Below are 24,953 nucleotides of genomic sequence, written 5' to 3' on the forward strand. Positions count from 1 at the left end.
AAATCTATGGTCCATGGTTTTGACTTTTTTCCAGGTTCAACTGTGAGGCCTTGGGATATTGACTTCTCACAATGAGTTGCTCTTTGGCAGACTTGATAAAGGACTAATTTTTGGATCTGCAGATACTTTTCAAAAGCAAATAAACAAGACAGCCAGGAGGAGGGCCAGCAGGCTGAGCAGCTTTGGATAGGAGCTCTGCTAGAAAGACACTGAGGACAGGCTAAGGAAGAGGGTCTGCAGGGAGAGGGCATTTTTGAGATCCTTGGCTACAGAGCTATTGGGTTCCTTGGCACAATTTTGCTTAAGAAATTATACTTGGGCCTGGCGAGGTGGCTCACGCCTGCAATTCTAACACTTTGGGAGGCCAAGGTGGGCAAACCACTCAAGGTTAGAAGTTCGAAACCAGCCTGAGCAAGAGTGAGACCCTGTCTCTACTAAAAATAGAAAGAAATTAATTGGTCAACTAAAAATATATAGAAAAAATTAGCCGGGCATGGTGGCGCATGCCTGTAGTCCCAGCTAGTCGGGAGGCTGAGGCAAGAGGATCGCTTGAGCCCAGGAGTGTGAGGTTGCTGTGAGCTAGGCTAACGCCATGGTACTCTAGCCCGGGCAACACAGTGAGACTCTGTCTCAAAAAAAAAAAAAAAAAAAAAGAAAAGAAAAGAAAAGAAATTATACTTGTTCATGGCTACTAGGATCCTATTTTAAGTCCTTTTCAACTGTGCATGAAGAATAACAAAAGTTGTAAGGGAATTAAGCTTAAATTGATATTTTCTCCATAAAAGTCAATCTTAGCCCATTTTTGCCTCCCCATAACTCCCTGCTTCCTGAATGTTCCTGTCTATTTGTGAAAACTCATCTCACTTCCCATTACTGTATCATGCTTGATTTCTGGTGAATTGCTACTTTCAATTACACTCTCAGGTTATTTCTGGGCTCTTCTTAAGAGTGAAATATTCCACAGTTCTAATTTACCAGATGAAAGGCATCCTAAAATTGAGGACATACATGAACAGTAAGTTACATGAAAATATTTTTTCCACATAGATCTTTAGCACATAATTCATTTTAAAATTAAAATTAATATAGAAAATTTTTGGTAATTAGAAAAGAATATTTACAATCCCTATCAGGTTTGGATGATTATAAATAAAACATCTAACAGTCATTTGGTACTGTGCAGTTTACAGAATATTTTAGTGTCCATTATATATTTGATTTCACAACAGATCTATGAATTAAGAAGGATAGACATTAATATACGCATATAACTGATGAAATTAAGGCCAAAAAGGATGAATCGTACAGCCAGTAAGAACTTGAATCCCTATCTGCTGACTCTAAGCAATGGGCATTGAAATAATTTATGTAAATATAAAACCTTTTCTCTTGTTCATAAAGATTTTCAGGATAGTAATTTACCATGTATTTTCCAATCTCCATATTAGGCTAGTAAAATGTGGGTGCTCTCTGTTACCAGGTTCAAGGTTTTGTGAGGATGGTCCAAGCATGGCCTGTGGCAGCACAAGAGTGAGCCTCTCTGGTGGTTCTTAGCTATGTGGCATTGGCCAAGTCCCCTAATCTCTCAGCTTTCTTCTGAGAAACAGGAATGCTACTGCTATTTGCCTGTAAGTTGTTAGTTCAAAGGCAGTTGAGTTGATCTATGAAATGACTGACGTGAAAATGATTTGTGGATGTAAAGTATACAAAAGCCATCGATGTTGTTCCTCACCACTATCTCTGGCAAAAGGTCTGGGAAGGAGGGAAGTGAGGTTCAACTGGCCTCATGGAGCTCAGGGATGAGCTTTTCTAAAGTTTCTATTTCTCCTATAAAATAAAAGAGAAGAGAGATCATGTGGCCGGGAGCAGTGGCTCACACCTGTAATCCTAGCACTCTGGGAGGCTGAGGCAGGTGGATCACTCAAGGTCAGGAGTTCGAAACCAGCCTGAGCAAGAGCGAGACCCCGTCTCTACTAAAAATAGAAAGAAACTAATTGACCAACTAAAAATATATATGCAAAATTTAGCCGGGCATGGTGGCGCACGCCTGTTAGTCTCAGCTACTCGGGAGGCTGAGGCAGGAGGATTGCTTGAGCCCAGGAGTTTGAGGTTGCTGTGAGCTAGGCTGACGCCACGGCACTCACTCTAGCCTGGGCAACAAAGTGAGACTCTGTCTCAAAAAAAAAAAAAAAAAAAAAAAGAGAGAGACCATGTGAAACGGACAAAGCTTGTCTTAGGACATGCTCACTCTGGGCCGTCTCCGAGGCCCTCTCCACTCTTGTCTCCCTGCTCTACTCCCAGATCCTCCTCCGAAGCTGCTACTGCTGGAAAGTCATTTCTTCTAAGAGATAGTTGATAATGGCTTGGGGTCTTACACTCCTTTTCTCCAAGTGCTGTTTTCCATCAATATAATACTCAGAGATCCCAAAAGAATGACTTTATACTGGTAGAATTTTGGAGCCATTGCAAGCTTCTGTGGGTGGGAATATTTTTATTTTGGACTCCAGACAGCATGATTATGGCTGCCTATTACCAAGACTGTCCCCACCCGGAGACTGTCATACTCTCTATTACCATCACATGCCATATAGGAGTGTATTATAAATCCCAAAGGTTATTTATTTTTATTAAAGTATAACTAACATAAAGTAAAATCACCATTTAAAATAGTGTACAGTTCAATAAGTTTTGACAAGTACATGCAATCACGTAAGCACCACCACAAGACAGAGTTTCCACATGCCCCCTAGCCTGAGCAAGAGTGAGACTCCATCTCTACCAAAAAGAAAGGAAAAAAAAAAAACCTAGCCAGGCATTGTAGTGCATGCCTGTAGTCCCGGCTACCCAGGAGGCTGAAGCAGAAGGATCGCTTGAGCCCAGGAGTTGGAGCTTGCAGAGAGCTACAATGATGCCACTGCACTCTACCCAGGTGACAGCCCCACCCTTTGTCCCATACTACTTTTTGTCACAGATTAGTTTCATTTTCTCTAGAATGTCCTATAAATGGGTTCATAGAATTTATAATCTTTTGTGTCTGGTATATTATTGCCATATATTATGACATAGGCTTTAAGCAAACAAAATTCATCTCATGTACATACTTGCTGTATGAATTATACATTTGTTGATAATCTGCAGTTTATTTATTTTTTGTTTCTTTTTTTTGAAACAGAGTCTCACTCTGTCACCTGGGTAGAGTGCAGTGGCATCATTGTAGCTCTCTACAATGGACTACAGGCGTGCACCGCAATGCCTGGCTAGGTTTTTTTTTTTCCTTTCTTTTTGGTAGAGATGGAGTCTCACTCTTGCTCAGGCTAGTCTCAAACTCGTTTGTTCAAGCAATCCTCCCACCCTGGCCTCCCATAGTGCTAGGATGACAGGTGTGAGCCACTGCGCCCAGACCAATAATCTATAGTTTAGTTTACTTAATTCTTGGCTAACAATAGCCCTTGTGACCATGGTGGCTTGGTATGTGGCCTTCTGTTCTTTAAGCAGAAAGAAATGTTTCCCATTTTAAAATTTTGCTTATCTTTAGGTAGTTATTAACTGCTACTGAGTGGTAAAATTTTGAGGCTAAGGGAGTTTGTGGTCTCCCCTGTCTCTATTTGCACAGTTATTTTAATCTTACTTTATGCAACACTTTTGGTGCAGATAAGCTGGTGTGTATTTAAAACAATTATGGTTCAATCAAGTGGCATTTACTCAATTTTTTAGATATAAGAGTAATATATATGCTTACTATCGAAAGTTTGAGAAAGAAAAAGAAAAGGTCAATAAAAATTTCCCATATTATCTCATAGAGAAAAACATTGATTTTTTTTGTATGTTTATTAATATTTCTAGCTTTATTTTAGACATAGTTTTCTTTTACATAGTATGATAGTACTATATATAAAATGTCCTCTTTTCTTTTCTTTTTTTTGAGACAGAGTCTCACTCTGTCACCCAGGCTAGAGTGCCAAGGTGTCAGCCTAGCTCACAGCAACCTCAAAATCTTGGGCTCACTCAATCCTCCTGCCTCAGCCTCTCAAGTAGCTGAGACTATAGGCATGCACCACCTGTGTGCAGCTAATTTTTCCTATATATTTTTAGTTGTCTAGCTAATTTATTTCTATTATTATTATTTTTTTAGTAGAGATGGAGTCTCACTCTTGCTCAGGCTGGTCTCGAATTCCTGAGCTCAAACGATCCACCTGCCTTGGCCTCCCCGAGTGCTAGGATTACAGACGTGAGTCACCGCTCCCAGCCTACTCTTTTTTCTTGGCATTTCTCTGTGTCATTGAAAACTCTCCATAAACATACTTTTAAATGTGCATTAATAGCTTATCTAATAAGTGTGTCTCTGTGTGTGTGTGCATGCAGATAGATGGAGAGAGTTTCATAATTCAACAAATGAGATTTACAAAGCACTAGGGGATCTTCCCTTCAGAGAGGATCCTGTGTGATTGCTCAGTTTCTTCTGTATGTATGGATTACGCTTGCAGCAGAACACTGCCATGCCTACATGATAGAAGGAAGCACAAACTGGCTGCTAAATCAGACTTAAGTGACGTACACAGTTCTTCCTAACCCCTCTTTCTTAACACCTTAAGCTTGCCTACTGGCATTTGCTGCTCTGCGTGTGTGTCAATTTAGCCATGCTTCTCGTGAGACTGCTGGTGAGTTTGCATCTGTTGGATCTCAAAAGGACAGAAGTGATTGAGATAGGAGACTAGAGTGGTTCTTCCAGAGTTAGTTTGCTTCCTGATGGCAGCTGAAGAATATGAGCAATTAAGTCTTTACCTTCTCACCTCTAGGCTGAAGGACAGAAGCCCTGAGAGATGTGTCAACCATTATGGCTACAGTATGAAAAGTCTGTGTGTCTATATTGGACGTTCGCTGAGTTTAATGGAACTCAAAAGATGCCTGCAGATAGGCTGATTTGCAGCAAGATCTAAAATACATTCAAAAGAAAACCTTTGAAGAAAGAACTGAATGACCTGAATAGGTCCTAAATTATATACGGAGTAATAATATTACTTCCCCAGTGATACTCACATGGACAACATGAAAAATGCTTAAAATTTCGGTTCAGTTCTGCTTTATAAATATTTATTGAGCACTGAGCTGGGCACTGTGGGAAATATATAAGATGTGACTCTACGGTAATGTGACTGATTATTTTAGAAACATGAATTCCTAAGTCCACATATTCAAGTATGTGCTCTTCTTTGAGAGTTTAAATATTTTTCCAGGCTGGGTGCAATGGCTCATGCCTGTAACCCCAGCATTTTGGGAGGCTGAGGCAGGAGAATCACTCAAGGCCAGGAGTTTGAAACCAGCCCGAACAACATAACAAGACCCTATTTTTATAAAAAATAAGAAAAATCAGCCAGGTGTGGCGGTGCACTCCTGTAGTCCCAGCCTCGCAGGAGGCTGAGGCTGGAGTGCCCTCGAGTGATCACAGCTCACTGCAAAGCTCGAATTCCTGGGCTCAAGCAATCCTCCTACCTCAGCCTCTTGAATAGCATGTACCACCACATCCTGCTGATTTTTAAAATTTTTGTAGAGATAAGGTCTTGTTATGTCACCCATTCTGGTCTTCAATTCCTACCCTCCAGCAAGTCTCCTGCCTTATCCTCCCAAAGTACTGAGATTACAGGTATGAGCCATCATGCCTGGTCCAAGATGGTTTCTTGAAGTGGGTGGGTGAGTCCAGTATGAACAATGTTCTGGAGAATAGAGATGACATGAATTGCTTCACTACACATGGACTTTAAATTTGTATAATGATACATTTTCTGTCTAATGCATGGCTGCATTGTCTTCTACATTAGAATGCAAAACACTTAGGGCAAGGGATAGTGCTCTTAGCTTTTTGTATTCCTCATAGCATGTAGCAGAGCAAAGAAGGTGCTCATCAAGGCCCATCTTGAGTGTCACCTCTTCTCTGAGGCTTTCCATGACCCTCTCCAAACAGAATTGTTACTTCTGATTTCCATATCTTGGTCTTTTAAACAAACCCTGTGTCTTAGCCAACGTGGGCTGCTGTAACAAAATAACATAGACTGGGTGGCGTAGACACTAGACATTTATTTCTCATAGTTCTGGAGGCTGGGATGTTTAAGCTCAAGGTGCCAGTTGATTCTGTTCTTGGTGAGAGTTCTCTTCTTGCCTGGAAGATAGCTGCCTTCCTGCTGTGTTCTTGCACAGGAGAAAGAGAGAGAGAGAGAGAGAGAGAGAGAGAGAGAGAGAGAGAGAGAGAGAGAGAGAGAAAGAAAACAAAAGTGCGCATAAGAACATGAAAGCACTCTTATGCCTCCTCTTGCAAGCACACTACTCCTATTGAATCAGGGTTCCAACCTTATGACTTCATTTAATGTTAATTGCCTTCTCTCTCCAAATACAGCCTCACTGGGGGGGGGCTAGAGCTTCAACATATGAATTTGGGGGAGGCACAATTCAGTCCATTGCACCCTGGAACATATTACGTATGTTGCAATAATTTGTTTATATATCCTTAGATGCGATGCACTGTGCTAGGCATTGAGGACCACAAAGATAGATCCTGCCTTCAAGTAGCTTGTTGTATTAATTTTCCATTGCTCTTGCATACCACAAACTTAGTGTTGTAAAAACAACACAAATTCATTATCTTACAGCATCGTGGGGTAGAAGTCTGACACAGGTGTCACTGGGCTGAGTGTCAGCAAGGCTGTGTTCCTTTTGGAAGCTCCAAGGGAGAGTGCGTTTCCTGGCCTTTTCAGGGTTCTAGAGACTGCCTGCATTCCTTGGGGGAAGGCCGGTGCATGGAACTCAGGACAGAATTGGAGCTGGGCATCAGAAATGAACTAGAATGAGGACACAAGTGCCACTTAGAACTTTTCTCTACTTCCTCCCTGCTCCTCTCTGTGTCTTTTTACTTGTCTCTTTTTCTAACCATCGGCATCTTTTGGTGAAAATGTTACTAACCACAGTTGCCAATTTTACTCCTCATCTATAATTCATTCAGTCACTCAGACAAAGGGCAAACTCTCTCCCAATTCCATATTCCTGGGAAAGGCCTTTGATTGGTGCAGCTCAAGTCAGGTGCCCATTCTGGTGCCCTTGGCTGCAGCCAGGGCTCAGTTAGTTTTCCTTCATGCCTGTCTATCTTCATGGCTGCTCTGGCCACATGCGGTGGGTGGAGGAGTGATTCTTAGAAAAGGCATCCTCGGCACACATTCCAATAGGGATCCACTTTAGTGGAGAACATGATGCATTCAGTTTTGTTTTTCTTTCTCTCCTGCTTTTTTTAAAAAAGGTGAAATATAATGTGCTGTGAAATACATAGCATTTAATGTTTAGTTTGATGAGTTATGACAAATGTATACCCACACCCCAATCAATATATAAAACATTTCCATCACTCCAGAAAGATTTCTCATACCTCCTGCAGTCTGTCTCCACCCCTCAAAGACAACCACAGTTCTGATTTCTATCACCATTGAATAGTTTTGTCTGTCAAAGAGCTTCATATAAATGGAATCAAACAATACATTCTCTTTGGGCTTTTTCATGCTACATAATTTATCTGAGATTCAGTTATGTTGTTGCTATGTCAGAAATCTACTCTTTTTTGCTGCTGAGAATAACTGCATGGACACATCACATTTGTTTATTCATTCACTTGTTGACGGACATTTTGGTTGTTTTCAGGTTTTTTGTTATTATGAACATTTTGTACAAGTCGTTTTGGGGTTAAAACGAAATTTACAATATTAAATGCTAGAATTAGAAAAGATGAGTTTTGTTTTGAACAAATTGAGCCTCAGGTACTTTCAGGACATTCAGGTGGTGAGGTCTGGAACCCAGTTGGGGAGTACAGTCTGGTGCAGGGGAGAGACATGGTCCAGCAATTTGGACTTCCATAGCCTCTAGCCTCTAAGTGGAGTTAAAGAGCCATGGGAAAGTCCTCAGGCAGAGCATGAAGCATGAGACAAGACAATGCCCATATAGTAAATCCTGAGGAGTATTGATATTTGAGAAGCAGATGAAAAAGGAACCCTCTCTGGAGGCTAAGAGAAGCACGGCCATTTATCTTTGTTTCTCTGTCACCAGGTGCAGAAAGCCCACACACAGCCACCTCTCAGTGTGCTAAATTTAAGAGAACGGGTGCAGAGTGCATGGTTCTTGACAGACCCTATAAAAGAAGACAGATCGAGAGGGCTAACGGCATGAGGAATCTCAGGCCAGAATGAGCCTGGTATTACAGATTGAAGGGGTGGGGTGCAGGCAAACCCCTCACTCTTTCTACCTTTGCTTATGCGGGGCTGGGGAGGACGAGTCAGTAAAGATAAATAGTGAAGTGAGGTCAGTTTACTCGGGGCCGTAGATGGGGATGTCAGATTGAAGAATTTGGACTCCAGCAGGCCGCCCCAGGAGAGGAGTCATTGAGGATCCTGTAGCAGGGCGTGACACAGGCGATTCCTTTTGGGAGGTGTGCCCTGGAGACGCCGCCGCTGGCGACAGTGTGGCGTTGCTAGCGGTGGCAGCGCCCTCCACCGGGCTTTGCCTCGGTAGCTGCTGCGGGGGAACAGCGCTGCGGCTGATGATTACCGTGCGCCATTCCCCGGCCTAGCGCCGACTCCGCCTCAGGGCTCAGCCGCAGGAGACGGAGGCCGTGGCACCTGGCCGCAGCTGGGCGGCAGTGCGTGCGCGCCCGGCCCAGACCAAGCCGCTGGGCGGCCCGGGCGGAGCGCGGCGGGGCGGGGCCTCGCGGGCCGGCCACGCCCCCGCCAGTCCGCGCAGGCGCGCTGCGGCTCGTCGGCTGTCAGGCGCCGAGCGGCGGGCTGGCGGCGGGATCCAACGTCTGCGCCAGGGTCCGGCGAGCGCAGCGCGGCGCAGCAGCGGCCAGGGCGGCGCGGCCCGACTCCGGCCAGGTGGTAGCGGCCAGCAGGACCCGCCGGCAGCCGGCCGCTCCGGCACGATGGGGAACCGGGAGATGGAGGAGCTGATCCCTCTGGTCAACCGCCTGCAGGACGCGTTTTCGGCGCTGGGACAGAGCTGCCTGCTGGAGCTGCCGCAGATCGCCGTGGTGGGCGGCCAGAGCGCCGGCAAGAGCTCGGTGCTCGAGAACTTCGTGGGCAGGTGAGCGCGCGGGGCGCGCGGCGCGGACGCGGCCGGGCGCAGACCCGCTCCGGGCCGTTGGAACGAGGAGGGAGCCGGGAGCCCGAGGCGCGCGGGGGCTGCGGCGCGGCGGGGGGCAGAGCCGCGGTCCGCGGGGCGGGCGGGTCCTCGGCTCCGGCATCCTCCGTCCCCGCCTGGCGGCCCTTCTGTCAGCCTTCCATCCTGCGATACAAAGCCATTTCCTCCGCGTCCTCCGGCCGGGACCGGCTCCCCCCGCGGCGCGCGCCGGGCGCTCCCGGCCCCTCGCCCGTTTCCCGGCTGCACATCCCTCCTCCTGCCGCCCTGCCTGGCTCTGCGCGGGGCCGGGTATCCGCGCCGCCGCTGCGGGCGTGCTCGCCCTCCCGCCCGTCCCCATCCGCCAGACCGCCGTCGCCTGCCCCTCCTGGGGCCGGGTGCGAGGAGAGAGGCGCCGCTCGCTGTGGCGAGGCTGTGTCCCAGGCGCGTGCCCCCCGTCCTCGCCCGGGAGCCGAGGAACGCCGGCGGCGCGTGTGCCTCGCGCCCGTTCGCGGCTCCGGGCGTGGGTCGGGGACCCGAGGCGCGGGCGGCGGGGGCGGACGGGGACCCGGCTGCCCAGGTGCCGTGTCATTCCCGCGGCGTCTCGGAGCTGACCGGCGTCCTCTCGCACTCCCCCGCGCCGCCTCCCCCGGCGCCGTCTCGGGCTGCCTGAGCTCCCGTTTGTCTGGCGAGTCTGCGACTAGATAGCGTGCTGCATCCAGATTGTACTCATGGTTTTCCTCCGGACTCTAATTCGGAAGAAGCTAAAGAATTAATGTTTGAGTTGGGAATCAGCATCTCTTCCACTGAGCAATTCAGGAGGGATTAGGTTACCTTAATGGCCTTGCCTGAGGAGTGCAGACATTTGCTAAGGAAAGCCCATTTGGAAGCATTATGAAAGCTGAAATCCGTTTCCCAGTAATACACCAGGTAGAAATATACGGTAGCCAAGAAAGAGGGCTGGAGAGATCGTACTTTATTGTTTTTATCTGGCTTGTTTATTTGACTTGGGATGCAGAAGGTTCCTGTTCATGTTCCTTTTTTCTTTTTTTGTCAGTGCTTGGTGATGTGTAAAATTTCGAGCTGGATATTCCCACATCTCCTTTGGGAACGTTAGTATTCATAAAGTGCATGTTCTTCTCTCTCAGATGGTGCTCCATCTCTCAGATGATACTCTGCATTTTTTTCCCTGTATGAACCAGAAAGATAAGAAACCTAATATAAACGTAAAATTGCTGACAGCTGGTATTTCTTCAGTAATTCACTTAACCACTTTGCCTCGGTTTTATAATTTATTTTGATTAATGAGGAAAGTGATAGTAAAGCATTTTGCTTACATCATCTTAGACTTATGGTGAAGTGATGGATGGATTTGTTTTCAAACATATACGTATAGCAGTTACTTTCTTTGATTTATTCCTAATGAAATTCATTAGGTTTAAAGTGGCATCCAAAGAGTGAGGTTTGATGAAGATATGTTTTTGTCTTTCCAAACATTGAGGGATTCTATCATGATGCCTTAAGTGTTATTTAAATACTTTCATTTTTTAAACAAATATCCAAATATTAAAATTGGAAGTATTTCAGATGCAATTACCGTATTTTTATGCATCTTTCATATTTTTATGCATCTTTAATATTTTTACTTGGATTAGCCTGTACTATACATAAGTTCATTGTTTGTGGCCAGAGCTTTTGAACCTAATGACAATTTTATGCACATCTCAATTCTACTTTCTAGGTTTTGAAATTCTAACATTATTCTTAATGTTTTAATAAAATTGTACACATTCCCCTCACTACCTATATTCTTTTAAAATGACAATTTAAAAAAGAGATATAGAAGATTAAAGGTGGAACATTTTTCAAAATAGAATAAAAATCGGGACATTATAAATGTTATAAAAATCAGAACACTTACCAGAATGCATTAGTAATTTGTTGTACTTTTAAAACTTTTACCAGTAATTAACTGTTAGAATGTCAATTCAAAGAAAAGGATGAACATAGAGGAAAAAGCTCATTTAATAGATATATAAAGTCTATATATATATATATATATATAAAGATATATTCATCTGTAGAGATGATACCTGCCTAGCAGAGCTTATATATTAAGGAGAAAATTTAATTAGAAAGGTCATTTGACTTTAATAAAGATTTCAGTCATTGAATTATTGAGGAATCTAATTTCTAATTATAAACCAACCTTAGGGAAAATGGAGTTTTCTATTTTGATAAGATATTCAACCTAGGTGAAAAAATTGTATTCATATACCACTATAACATTTAGCTTTTTCGTTTTATTATCTAGGAATTTCGCAATAAAGGTAAGATCCTTTCCATTAAAGATGCAACTTTCCTCTTTTACATGTAGTTGTTTTTATTTTAAGACTCTGATCTAACATGCAGTTAATGAATGTAATCATAAAACAAGGGTTCATCATTTGTGTAAATTAATAGCGTTTGCTCATGATTTAAGCTTGTTCTCTTCAAAATAATGGTGCGTTTTCTTAACAATCGACGTTTAGTGGACTAGCCATACCTTCTACTCTCAAATAGTTTGTTTATATCGATTTTTTGACACCACTGAATGAATTTAGATGTGAATATGTTTACTTCATTTAACTGTAGCTGTAAAAACCAATTTTTGGGTGACAGGTTTGAGATTGTTATGAATAAAATGAGTCATGAATGAACTACTTGTTTGTGGTTTTCTTGGTGAAGTGATGAATTTACATATTAATGTGATATAGCATGAGTAACCAGATTGTTCTTTTGGTTGTTCAGGATGAGATATATGCTGGCAGTGAGGGGAAGCTTAAGGTCTAATGAATAGAAGCTAAGACCCATGGTCTGAATATAGGGGATACTAGTTGGCTTGGATCTGCCTATTTATTGGTCTGGTTTGTGTACTGGAGAATTGAATTCAAATTCATTCAACTGTTTTCATTACATTACATATACATACTCATATATATGTATATTTACAGTGTAGTAATGATGATAATAATGGCTAACATTTATTGAGTGCTTGCTATGTATTAGATACGATTCTGGATGCTTTTACATGGGTAATCTCATTTAGTCCTTATAGAACCCCAGAGAGGTGGGTACTCTTATGAGTTCTGTTTTACAGAAGAGGAAATTAAGATTTAGAGAGTTTGAGTAACTCAGTCAAGACTCATTTAATTTAACATGAAAACAGTGGAGGTAGGATTCAACCAGAGGTGTTTGACCTCCATAACCTGTGCTCTAAAACCTCTGTACCATATTATTCTTTTATATTGAGGTTTACCATTTCCTCTGATACTTTTAACTTCTTTCTTACTGCCTATATAAATGCTGCCTATAAATAAGAAACTGCTATATTAATAATTTTATTCATATTTATTTCTGTATGTCTACCTTGCCTCATTTCACAGAGAATTCGAGGTGACCTTTTAGGCAGAAGCAACATTAGCTAAAAGAGAAGTGTTTTTCTTTACTATATTGGACATTCTTGAAGAGAGGTCTAAAATGTGATTGAATTATTTACTTAATTGTATGTGTTTAGTGTACATATAACTTGTTTATAGAGGTGTTAAGTGAAAACTGTACTAGTTGCTAATACACAAATGTTTTTTAATGATATACTTGTTAGAAACATTAGTTCCTCAATGCTAATTATACAGGCAGAAGATTCCATGTTATTTTATTTTAGCCTGAGTGATAAATAGCCTTTCAATTCTGTACACAAATAGAAAAGGTTTTGTGGTTAATGGGGACCAAAATGTTCAAATGGAAATTTCAATATGGAAATGTTCAAATAATGTGTATTTATTTAGTTGTGAGGTTTCTAATGATAGATATGTTGATAATTAAAGTTATTTTGAGGGAGAAACTTACAAGTGAGCTATTTGTTTGCTGTCATTGAATGGACCTAATCAGATAATTAGAAAAAATCTAAAAGTCATTAATATGGCTCAGACAATAATCTATTCTTAAATCCTTTGACTTATTTCAAGAGAGCATTTAAAAATTGAGTAGGTAAGAGTCTTCTAGTTACAAATGAGATTAGGCACAGTATTAGTAAAATTTCTTAATTCAGAAATAGGTTTGTATTGAGGGATAGGATTTTATTAAAATACCAAGGCATCTAAATTAGTAAATACTTTTTAAGAAATGGCTTATAAGTATTATAATTATTAGATAAATGAGTACTAATAATTAAAATGTGATAATTATTGAGAATCATGCTTCAGGGTTCCCAAGGGTCTATAAATAAAGTATCAAAAACATGAACTTGTTTTCATTCAATAATAAAATGGGAGAATTTGAAATCATGAAGATATTTTTGCAGAATTAACATCATTTAATGTACTTTTGTTACAAATTCACAGTTAGTGGGAATTAATTACCACAATCAAATTAATTCTTTTTTTTTTTTTTTTTTTTTTGAGACAGAGTCTCCCTTTGTTGCCCAGGCTAGAGTGAGTGCCGTGGCATCAGCCTAGCTCACAGCAACCTCAAACTCCTGGGCTAAAGCAATCCTTCTGCCTCAGCCTCCTGAGTAGCTGGGACTACAGGCATGCGCCACCATGCCCAGCTAATTTTTTCTCTATATATTAGTTGGCCAATTAATTTATTTCTATTTATAGTAGAGACAGGGTCTCGCTCTTGCTCAGGCTGGTTTAGAACTCCTGATCTCGAGCAATCCACCCACCTCGGCCTCCCAGAGTGCTAGGATTACAGGCGTGAGCCACCGCACCCGGCCAAATTAATTCTTTATTATTTATTTTTAATTTAATTTATTTTATTTCAGAATGTTACAGGGGTGCAAATGTTTTGATTACATGCATAACTTTTGTACAGTTTGAGTCAAAGTTATAAGTGTGTCCATCACCCAGATAGTGTGCACTGTACCCATTAGGTGTGAATTTACCCATCCCCCCCCCCACCAAATGCTTTTTTTATGAATGATATCTAAGAAACAATAGTGCTAGGTGAACTGGACTGGATAGGATATCTCTGTTTTGGAATTTACTTATGATTAACAGATACCAAAAAAATACACTTGACTTAATTTTTTAAGAATGAAGTTCGGGCAGGCAGTCATCCAGAACCTTAGAGGAACGGAAACTTAATATTTAGCTATGTTAAAGGTAGGCTATTGGGTTCTCTATCCATGGAACATACACTTATAGCATGTTAGGTGTTCTTAGGTAGTACCTTTTGCTAGGACTAATGAGTGAGGTTAAATTATGAGGTTTTACTTATTATTATGATTTATTTAATATTAGGAGGACCATATGCAGCCAGAAGGAAATAGATTATTTTTTCCTTTCCTACCAGAGCCAAATCAAGAGAGCCCTGAGCTAATGTATTGTATAGGATGATTGAATTTGGTTTTCTATATGGCCAAAGTTTTGCAGTTTTTCTAAATCTAAATTTGCTTTGCAATTTCTTACACTCAGCATTAATTTAAAAATCTTAATGGATTATGTTATACCGAATACATTTTTATAAAGTAGAGACAAGAAGGGGGGCAAACATTTGCTTAGCCCTTACTGGGTGGCTGGCATTGACTCTGTTATACACTTTCCCAAGGCTTCTCATTCCTTATCTGTTTGCACATCCCCACATCAACAGGGAAACTCAGGGTTAGAGAGGCAAGTCATTTGCCCAGGATCACATGGCTAGTAAGTGTCGAAGCTGGGATTTAGCCTGGATAGGACTCTTATTGGAACTCTTGAGAAATATTGGCACAGAAAGCCAATGAACATGTATTTATTGGTTTCTAAATATACTGAGTAAGACTATACAAGAAAATATGAATGCAAAGAAGCTGCTATATGTACAAAAAGAGAACTGAAAGGATAAGAACTTTCAAATGAGTATGTAAAATGAAGACACATGGATATAATGCAAACTAATTGGGATAAAAAGTTTTACAGCATTTCAACTTATTTTAAAAAAACACTCTAAAAAACTACTATTCTGAAATTGAACTGGGTTATGAGTGGAAAGTAGACAGTATATGAGTTTCCAGTGTCATTTGGCAGCCAGTATCATTTTAGCTCAAGCCCGCATGTACTGAAGTATCAATGTCAAAGTAGGGAGGTGGTGATCTGTGTCTCAGTGTCTGACTTGACAACAAAGCATTGAATTTAGACTGTCACTTTATCACAAAGAGATACTGTGTATTGGAGAGGGCCTGAGAGAAGAGTAGCAGGGGGGAAAAACAGGTTAGAGAGGTTAAAAATATAAATGGATGCAGTGAAGGTCAATTGAGAGTGGGATGGATCACACCAACTGTTTTATAAGGACCTCCAAGGTACCAATACTTAAGGGAGGTGGAATTCTATTTTCTTTTTTAAGAATAAGTCATTTAGTTAACGTAGAAGGATAAGTTGACAAGAATGTCAGGGAAAATGTTCTAAAGGCAGACCTGAAAGTGGCACGTGTTGCTTAGAAAGGGGGGTGGTAAAGAAGAAACACTAAATGATTTGCATTTCATTAATTAAGATTCATTAATATCACATTGCCAGGCATAGTGGTGCACACCTTTACTTCCAGCTACTCAGGAGGCTGACGAGGGAGGATCACGGAAGCCCAGGAGTTGGAGACCAGCTGAGGCAACATAGCAAGACTCCACAAAAAACAAACAAACAAGCCCCAAACCACGTTAATTATTTTGTGTATGTGTATGATCATAGGTAGCTTTGCTTTTCTTCCTTTATCGGTAGCGAGGACTGGCATTTCACTAGGTTCTTGTAAGAAGCTTTCCTCTGGCTTAATTTTTGCTAACTTCCCGGAGCTACATTAGGATACAGAGAAACCAAGAGATTTGCCCAAGGTCAGGAAAAGTCAGAGCTGGGTTTGGAACTTGGTGTTCAGAACTGGGAGGCCTGCGTCAGTTCATCATCTTCTCTTCCTCCTCTTATTGTTTTAGAGAGCCTCCTCCTTTTCCCTTTGGGTTGGACCAGTCTTTTTTCCTCCTTGATACTCCCCTCCATTACTCTTTTTGATGGCAGACTGGCAGTGACATTACCTTTTTTCTTTCCCCCATACAGAATAGTGGAAGGGAGACAAGGAGCAGAATTTTTCTCAGACTTAGGCTAGGTAATCTGGCTTAGATAGTATTCTCTAGAGTAAAGTGTGAATTTTAGGAAACAGATGGGCCCAGGAAAAGACTAAATGAGATACTGGATGTTTTCACACATTGTTAATATTTATCTACCAGATGGGCATTAGCAAAGTTATGCCTGCGATGGTCACTGTCCCCCTGGCTTAAACCAAGGCAAGTTTCTGAAACGTTGCGAATAAATAAATAATATAAATGGAAAAGTCACTATTTAAAGACATGGTTGAACTTTTAGGTAAAATAAGAGATGTATTTACATAGCAAATCTATATCCTTCAGTTTGCCTGTTTCATATTCCTGTTTTTTATATTTGCATCCTTAGAGTATGCTGAGTGACACTGTGGTCCATTAATGTCATAGAAATTATTGTAACAGTTAATTTCAACAAGCATTAATATTGTGTTAAATCCTTAGTGTTAATTAATAATAGAAACAGCAGTTGTTGAGGAAAATAATGGTATATTTAATCCTTGAATTATGTGAATGATACAGGATTGATTACTTTAGATCTTGTTTTTCTCGAATATCCCTGCTAAAAGTCCTCTGATTCTAGATTTGATGTGTGCCTCAGTGTTCCTTTGTGATAGTGTATCATTTTCATTTCCCACTGCTCAAGGTCATGATATACCCATGAATAGCATACACATACATGTTAGAGGTAGGTAGGGCTTCTGAAGGATCTCATTGTCATTTCAGTGGCTTGGAATAGAAAAGACTAATCCATTCAAATAAGTAATTTGATGGGTGATTAATCTTAGCTATGGTGTTTGTTTTCTTACATCCCCTAAGAAGTGAATCTTTGAAAAGGAGTCATGACGTAATGGTGACAGGGTGAGGGCTTTGCTGACTGCTGTTGAGTCCCACCTTGGGCATCTTGCTGGTAGCAGGGCTCCTCAGCAAGGAATTTAGCCTTACGGGGCCTCAGTTTCCTCATCTGCAAAACAGGAATACAGACTTCATTTTTTTATCTATATGAGTTCTAAGTAAGATGATGTCAAGGACCTGGCTTGTAGTGTGCATTCAGTAAATGATTACTCTTAGTTTCAATCTTTTATTTAGACTGGACATTTTCTGAATATTTTAAAAACAAAGGTAAATTTAGGAGAGGTGATAGATGGTAATGTGTATTTGCAAATTCTTCTTTTTGCGAATGTTGGAAAATTACAGTTGCATCAAAATACTAACTTTTAGATCAGGCTAAATTAGAGTATATTTGGGCCTTCATTAAAGAAAGCATTGCCCACATTATCACTGTGGTTTTTATTTTTATTTTTGTATTTTTTATTTTTAGAGATAGGGTCTTGCAAAGTATGGTTTACAAAATAAACCATTTTTGGGATACCTTTTTGTTTTGGAAATGTTAGATGAAATTGCAGGCAAAGATGAGATAGAAGGGGGTAAACAACTTGAGGAAGTCCAGCTGGAGAAGCAGGACTACCTAGTAAAGTGTGGGCTAAGCCCAAGGAACAGAGAAGATCTACAGCCAAGCAAGTGACCGAGAGGTAAGGTGTTACTAGACCTTAAAAGAAATACCTACATTTTTGTGGTAGATGTCACAGTAATACCCAGTGACTCTATTTTCAGTGGAAAGATTCATATTCTGGCTTGATTGACATTCCCACAACTTGTTAACCATCAATTTTTAGCTCTGAGCTAGTTTACTGGCTTCTTTTGGAATACATTATCTTTGCGTTACTAGATATGCCTCAGAAGCTTTGTGAAAGAATAGCTTTGAGAATCTTATCTAGTAGCGGTTTAGAACCTCATGTGTGTATGTGTGTCTGTTTATGTTTTCTGGTTAATAAAACGGAGACTCATTCTTTTCATATACTGAAAAGAAGAGAAAAGGCCCACAGTTTATTCTTTATGGATGCTGGCGTTCATGGTTCTCTGAGTCCTACTATCTGGAGAGCAACCATTGTGTGGGGAGATTTTTGCATTCTCATCTAGAAATACTGAAAGAACTATCTTAATACTGCAATCTTTGAGGATTCAATTTAAGAAACTAGGCTAGGAGTGGTGGCTTACACTGTAATCCCAGCAGTTTGGGAGGCTGAGATGGGAGGATTGCTTGAGACCAGCCTGGCAACACAGCAGGATTCCATCTCTTGGTCCCTTGCTTGGCTGTAGATCTTCCCTGTTGCATGGAAACAGAGAGAGACTCCATCCTTACAGAAAAAAAAAAAAAAAAAAAGAAAAATTAGCTAGTGTGTACCTGTAGGCAGGAGAATCTCTTGATGCCAGGTGTTCAAGGCCACAGTGAGCTATGATCATGCTATTCCACTCCAGCCTGGGTGACAGACAAGATCCTGTCTATAAAAAAAAAAAAAGAAAAGAAAAAAAAAAAGAAATGAACTTAGTCTGTTTATTTAATTTTAAAAAGATATTATGTAAAATTGAGGGGGGTGATACTTGATTAGAATTATGTACCTTGAATGTTATATTTTCCTCAGGGATTTTTTTTTCGTCTGAATCAATGAAGAAGGGAGGTGGCAGAAGGATCTTGAGTCTCTTGCTTGGAGAGCGAGGAGGAGACAAGGAGGAGTGTCTATACATGGTAGGGAGATGTGAAGAAAAAAGACACATGAGGTCTTCCTGCTGCGGGGGTTAGGAGTATTTGTGAGTTAGCAGTTTGGAGTGGGTTTGGCTCCCACCATTGGAGGTGCTCACTGGGTGCTGCTGGAGCCCCTCAGGTCAGCCACAACAGCACGGTGGAGAGTGGTGAGCTGGGTGTAGTCAGGTCTCTGCCATCCCCCGCTGGTCTTCCTCAGCCCTCCCTGTCTGATTTCGAGGCGCCATCCTCTGCAGTCCTTGTTTGTACTTCGCTGCACAGGAATCTTGCTGCACAGTCGGTGCCTTGTCTGTCTGCCCAACTGTTTGCAGCCTCCATGAAGTCAGAGGCTGCGTCTCCTTTGGTGTTTTCCATGGCGCAGTGCTGGCATACAGCAGGAGCCAACTGAGTGAATCAGCTATGCGATTCTCTGCAAGCCACTTAGCCAAGCTGAAACATATCTTCTTCATCAATAAATTGGTTGAAGGTAGTGGGAGGGGCTGGACTAGATCAGTGTTTTTCAAACTGTGTGTAGTGACCTATTAGTGGGCCACGATACCAATTTAGTGGGTTGTCACAGCCTTAAACAAAGTATCAGACTACATAAGTACTGTTTTGTCAAAGTTTTGTGTTACTTATATATTTGTATTTGCATATTAGGCTGCAATATAAAATCTATTTCTTACTATGGGTTATCCTCAACATTATTAGATTAAATTTGATATTATTTCTGTCTTTTATTTGGTGACTTTATTTAAATGATAGGACATAGCTTTTTATTATAGAGGGCACAATTCACACAGTACCATACTATTCTACCAGGATGAGTTAAAATGCAGATACTTCTATTATTTTTATTTTGTTGCATTAACTGTCTTTTAATTAAAAAAGTAATATGTACAAATGCTAAAAATTCAAACATTCCAAAAGGGTATACGATATAAATGTGTTTCTCCCATTGAGGTTTCTTATTAAGATGTTTCATTTACCTGCATACCTGCCAGATTACTTGTGAGTTTATATTTCCTTTATATGAAATGTACTTGAATTTTGACGACAGAGAGAGTTTAATAAACTTGTTTGTAGGTAGATAACAAAACCAATTGAGAAAGGATGTGTTTGAAAATCTACTAGCAGATGGATTTGTTGGTTCATGGAGTTGTTTATAAAGAGTTATTCATATTTTGAGAGTCTGCTATATGCCAGAAATTGTATGAGGCTCTACCTGTGTAACAGCTCCTTCAAAAAACCTGGTGGCTCAGTAGGGTATTGGCCTCCTATGCACTGTGCTGTTACTGTCAGGATAACCAGGCTAACAATTTTATGAGAGCTGTTTGTTAAAAAATAGTGGGGTCATGAAGCTGTCTCTAAATATTTGAGGAGCTGTGACTTGGAAAGGGATTGTATTGACTGTCTCTCTCCCCAGAAGACAGAATTAAAACAAATGGGTGAAAGTTACAGGCAGATGGATTTGAACTTAACGTAGGGGAGACTGTTCAATAGAACAGTTTAAAAATGGAATGGATTGCCTGTGAGGTAGGAAGTGTTCCATCACCACCAGACATTGATGACTTGCTGGCTGCTTGTCATGGTGCAGTCTAGAAGGAGGTTGAACAGAAGGACTTTGAAGACATTTTTTTTTTTTTTTTTTTTAGCTTAGTCTATGATTGGGCTTGGTGGATACCAGGGGGAAACCTGACTTTTAAAAAAATGTGTATTTTCTACACAATATCTCCAGGTAGAGAAGAAATGACAAACATAAAAGGGTTAAGACCTCCCTGGGTCGAGCCCTTTCAGGCCTTCAAAAAATTATCATGGATGTAAAGAAACTGGACTCTCTCATGGAATGGCGGATTCCATGAAGCAGCTATGGATAAGGATGTTTTAGAGGTGAACCGTATTATTTATTCTTCGAAAAAGAGAATTGAATAACAGCCCGATTTTAAAATCTGCTTCTCTTAATGATCCCAGTTCTTTTTGTGGTATACTAGTCTGGAAACTTAAAGAATAAACATCACTTAATCTCCCTTTTTATTTTACAGATATTTCCCTAAATCTAATGCGTTGCAATTTCTTTTTTTCAAAACATCTTTCAGGTTCACCTTTTCCTGTCTGTCCTCCTCAGAGTCTCGGCTCTCCTCCCCATACCCGTGGGTAACTGGCAGCATGCTGCTCTCTCACCTCCTCCCTTACTCCTCTCTTCCATGTGAATTCTGCTGCTCTCAGGTGAATCGTCCAACACGCGACTTTAATGTCTCTGTCCTTCTCAAGGACCTGCAGCTGCTTCCGCCCCGCTTTTCAATCCCTACTTGGTTTTTAAAACCTTCTCTCCATCCAGCTTTTGTTTTCCACTCTTCTCAAACATCTTTTCATCTCCCCTTTTTCTTCTTTTCTGTGCATGCAGCAGTCCTTTATGCTTACTTAGGAACAAGCATGGCCTGAGCACCGCAGGATATTTTGTGACCAAAAGGGATTCAAGCAATCAGCCCATATTTGAATACCTACTCTGTGAAAACTATTTTGGGATGGAAAGACAATGAAAAAGTATTTGCCCTCAACAGAGTCTGGTGTGGACTGGCATAGATAGAGTGTACGCCAGGACTCGTAGAGTGTTGAGGTAAAGCACATGTACTCTCTGGAGCCAGTCTGCCTGGGTTCACATCCTAGCTCTGCCACTTAATAGCTCTGTGATCTTCAGAAATCATTTAACCTCTCTGTGCCTCAGCTTCCTCATCTGTACAATGGGATAATAGTAGTACTCATCTCATAAAAGCTTGTGAAAATTAAATTAGTTAATACATGTGAATTAGTTAGAACAGTGTCTATCACATAGTAACAAAATTATGTGTTTATGATTATTATTAATATTATTGGTGATGGGAGTTTTGACACAATTTGGATACCTTTAGAGTTACAGAGTATTCTGGATGATCATAGGAGAAGAGCACATCTCTTTGGAGAGTCCAAGAAAAATTTTCATGAAAAGAGGTAGGATTTGCCATGGGCATTAGAGGGTAAGAATGTGATAGATCGCGATGGGACCAGAGGCACACAGTTAAGGATGTGTTTGAGGAACAGAGAATTCTCTGTGTCGCCAAGGTGCCTGGAAGGGGAGTGGTGGGAGATGGAGCTGGCGAGTGAATTGGGGCCTTTGAAGGATTGCTAAGATGAGAATCGGTACTTACTTCAGGAAGCAATGAGGAGCCACTGAAGGTTGGTAAGATATGTTTCAGCGTGCCTGGAGTCAGGTTTTGGGAAGATTACGCTGGCTGCATATTCACTGTAGTGTGTGTAGATGAAGAGGACATCTGGGTGCCAATGAGGAATTAATGATCTAATGGTAATGAGGGGCTTGAACCCGTATGTTTACTCATGGAAATGGAAAAAGGGCCTTTCAGAGACGGAGGCTGTGATTACAAATAGTGGGTGAGGAAAAGGCAGAAAGAGGAACTAAAAATAATTCCAAATTTTGGGAGAGTTCCTGGAGGAACAGCAGTAAAATTAAAATAAATAAGTAAGTTTGGAGAGTGAGGGAATGCATCCTCACTCTAATTCCAACTCACAAATCTTTTACTCTAACACCAAGCTCAAGGGCTTCCATGATGTGCCCACGCGAGCACCTGGTCTATGCAGATTCCCACCCTCTCCAGCGTCCTGACGACTGTGCTCGGTTCCAGACTGTTAGGCAAGTGGATGTTTGTGACTGTTTGATGAACGTTAGTTTTGGGTCTCTCAGGCAGACCGCAAACTCTAAATTAATATTTCCCATGGTATCTTGAATAATGCTGTTTTAGGTCCTGTTACAGACTGAATGTCTGTGTCCCCACAAAGTTCATGTTGAAGCCCTAGCTCCCAACATGTTGAAGCCCTAGCTCCCATTTGGAGACAGGGCTGATCAGGTGATAATTAGAACTAAGAGGCCATAAGGGTGGAGCCCTGATCCAATAGGATTGGTGTCCTTGTAAAAAGAGGTGCCAGAGAGCTCTCTCTCCCTGCATTTGCACACAGGCCATGTGAGCACACAGCCAGAAAGCAGCCATCGACAAGGCAGGAGGAGCCCCCACCGCAAACTGAATCACCCAGACCTTGAACTTGGACTTCTATCCTCCAGAACTGTGAGAAATACATTTCTTTTGTTGAAGCCACCCCGTCTGTGGTGTTTTGTTATAGCAGCCTGAGCAGACTAATACTAGTACTTTTTATTGAATTTTCTCTAATTAAATTGTTGACCTGACTTAGATGGGTTGGTACTGACTGTGAGGATCATGGCTTTAAGTAAGAGATTTATTTTTACACTTATGAGATAGAATTGATAGTTTGATGAATTCTTAGTTTGATAAACTAATGTTCTTAGCCCACGTGCCTCCAGTTTTGAGTTGTCTCTTCTCTCGCCTGTGTTTCTTCCTTAATGATATAAATTTACTCATGACTCTCCCTTCTTATCCTCTGCTCTCGTCTGCTGTTGACTTAGCTTTCCTTCCCTTCACAACTACCACACAACGCTCACTGTCTGAATGCAGGAATCGAATAGCTTTGAATTACAAGGGATAATGATACTTTAAAGACTGGTCCATTGCAGCATCTCCCAAAGCAAGTATGTGGACATCTGTGTAAGATTTATCTGAGGAACTTGTCAAATAAAGGTTCCTGGGCTCTGCTTATGGGGGCCGCTCGGTGGGTCTGGAGCTAAGCCAGGGCAATCTGTGTTTTTCGGAAGCTCTCTTCATGCTCCTGATAAGCAGCCAGATATGGGAGCTATTAATCACCATTTCCACAATTCCCATTATTTCTGCAGCTGTGGATAAGGGATGCAATATGTCTTACTTCCCTATTAGTACACTGAAACTGCCCTTGCCAAGGTCACCAGTGATCTCTAAGCAGCTTAATTTACTTTCCAAATATGTCTGAAATTGATCACCTATGCTTAATTCCTACAACCACTGATTGAGTTCAAGTTGTCATCGTTCATCTTCTGTACTGTAGCAATAGACTCATAATGCTTTCCCCATCTATAACACTCCAATCTAACTTATACACAGACATAGCGTGATTGATATGGAATTCAGATTAAACCATGCTACTGTCATGGGGAAAACTTTTCAGCTCCTAATGCTGACAGCGTAAAATCTAAGCTTCATGGCATGTCATGCAAGGCCCTGCCGAGGCTGGTCTCTTCAGGTTATCTGTTGTTATATATTTTCTCTTCTTTTTCTTTTTTTTAGAGACAGGGTCTCACCCCGTTGCCTAGGCTAGAGTGCAGTGGTGTAATCATAACTCACTGCAGCCTTGAACTCCTGGCTCAAGTGATCCCCCCGTCTCAGTCTCACGAGTAGCTGGAACCACAGGTGCACACACCACTAAGCCTTGCAATTTTTTTTTTAAATTTTTTTATAGAGACAGAGTCTTACTTTGTTGCCCAGGTTGGTCTTGAACTGTTGGCTTCAAGAGGTCCTCCTGCCTCAGCCTCCCAAGCAGCTGAGATTACGAGTGTGAGCCACTGCACCTGGCTGTTGTTTTCATCCAGCTGCATTGCATGCCCTCCACTCGCCCGCCACGCTGTCTCATTGCCTTGTTCACACGGACCCTCCGTAGGAGTCCCGTTACGGCCTCACCCAGCTGACTCTTACTGTCTTTAACTTGGTTCTCCTTTCCTCTAGGACTGTCAGCTGCTCCCACAGCCTCATCTTTCCTAAGCTACTTGTCCCTCTTCTGTGTACCCATAATTTTCTGAGCATTTTTCTAATGTTATGCTTACCACATTGCATTGAATTATCTTACCTGCTGCTGCCACAAAATTGTGAGCCTCTTGAAGGCAGAATCTCTTTTATTTATTTGTTTATCTTCACTTCGAGTGGATAGTAACATCAGAATAAATACTGAATGAATTATCAACAGATATAATGGAGCGGTTTCAGCCTCTGTCATACCTGATTTGTCTGCAACATATTAAACATCCACTGTGTGCCAGGCACTGTCGTAAGCACCAGAAAGACAAGTAAAAAAGCACATCCCTGTCATTGTGGGACTTGCAGTCTAATGAAGAGCTCTACAAAAAACAAATAAAAATGTATGATTTTAAATCGGTCTGGATGCGTGTCGGGAATGCTCAGGATATAGTGATAGAACATGACAGAG

At 41.4% G+C, this 24,953-nt stretch overlaps 1 protein-coding gene across 6 annotated transcripts in view; it reads left to right on the plus strand.

The window, feature by feature from the left end:
- The first annotated feature begins 8,491 nt into the window (after positions 1-8,491).
- Positions 8,492-24,953, plus strand: part of DNM3 (dynamin 3) — a 515,120-nt gene continuing 498,658 nt past the window's right edge. For 2 of the 6 annotated variants that reach the window (XM_012765123.2, XM_012765124.2), the window contains exon 1: positions 8,492-9,108. In XM_012765123.2, the coding sequence (XP_012620577.2) occupies positions 8,948-9,108 (161 nt within the window). In that variant the 5' untranslated portion in view covers positions 8,492-8,947. The remainder of the gene's footprint in view (positions 9,109-24,953) is intronic. The other 4 variants (XM_012765125.2, XM_012765128.2, XM_076000385.1 and 1 more) reach the window with 3 other exon arrangements.

This window comes from Microcebus murinus, chromosome 2 (genome assembly GCF_040939455.1).
Source record: "Microcebus murinus isolate Inina chromosome 2, M.murinus_Inina_mat1.0, whole genome shotgun sequence".
Lineage (NCBI taxonomy): Eukaryota > Metazoa > Chordata > Mammalia > Primates > Cheirogaleidae > Microcebus > Microcebus murinus.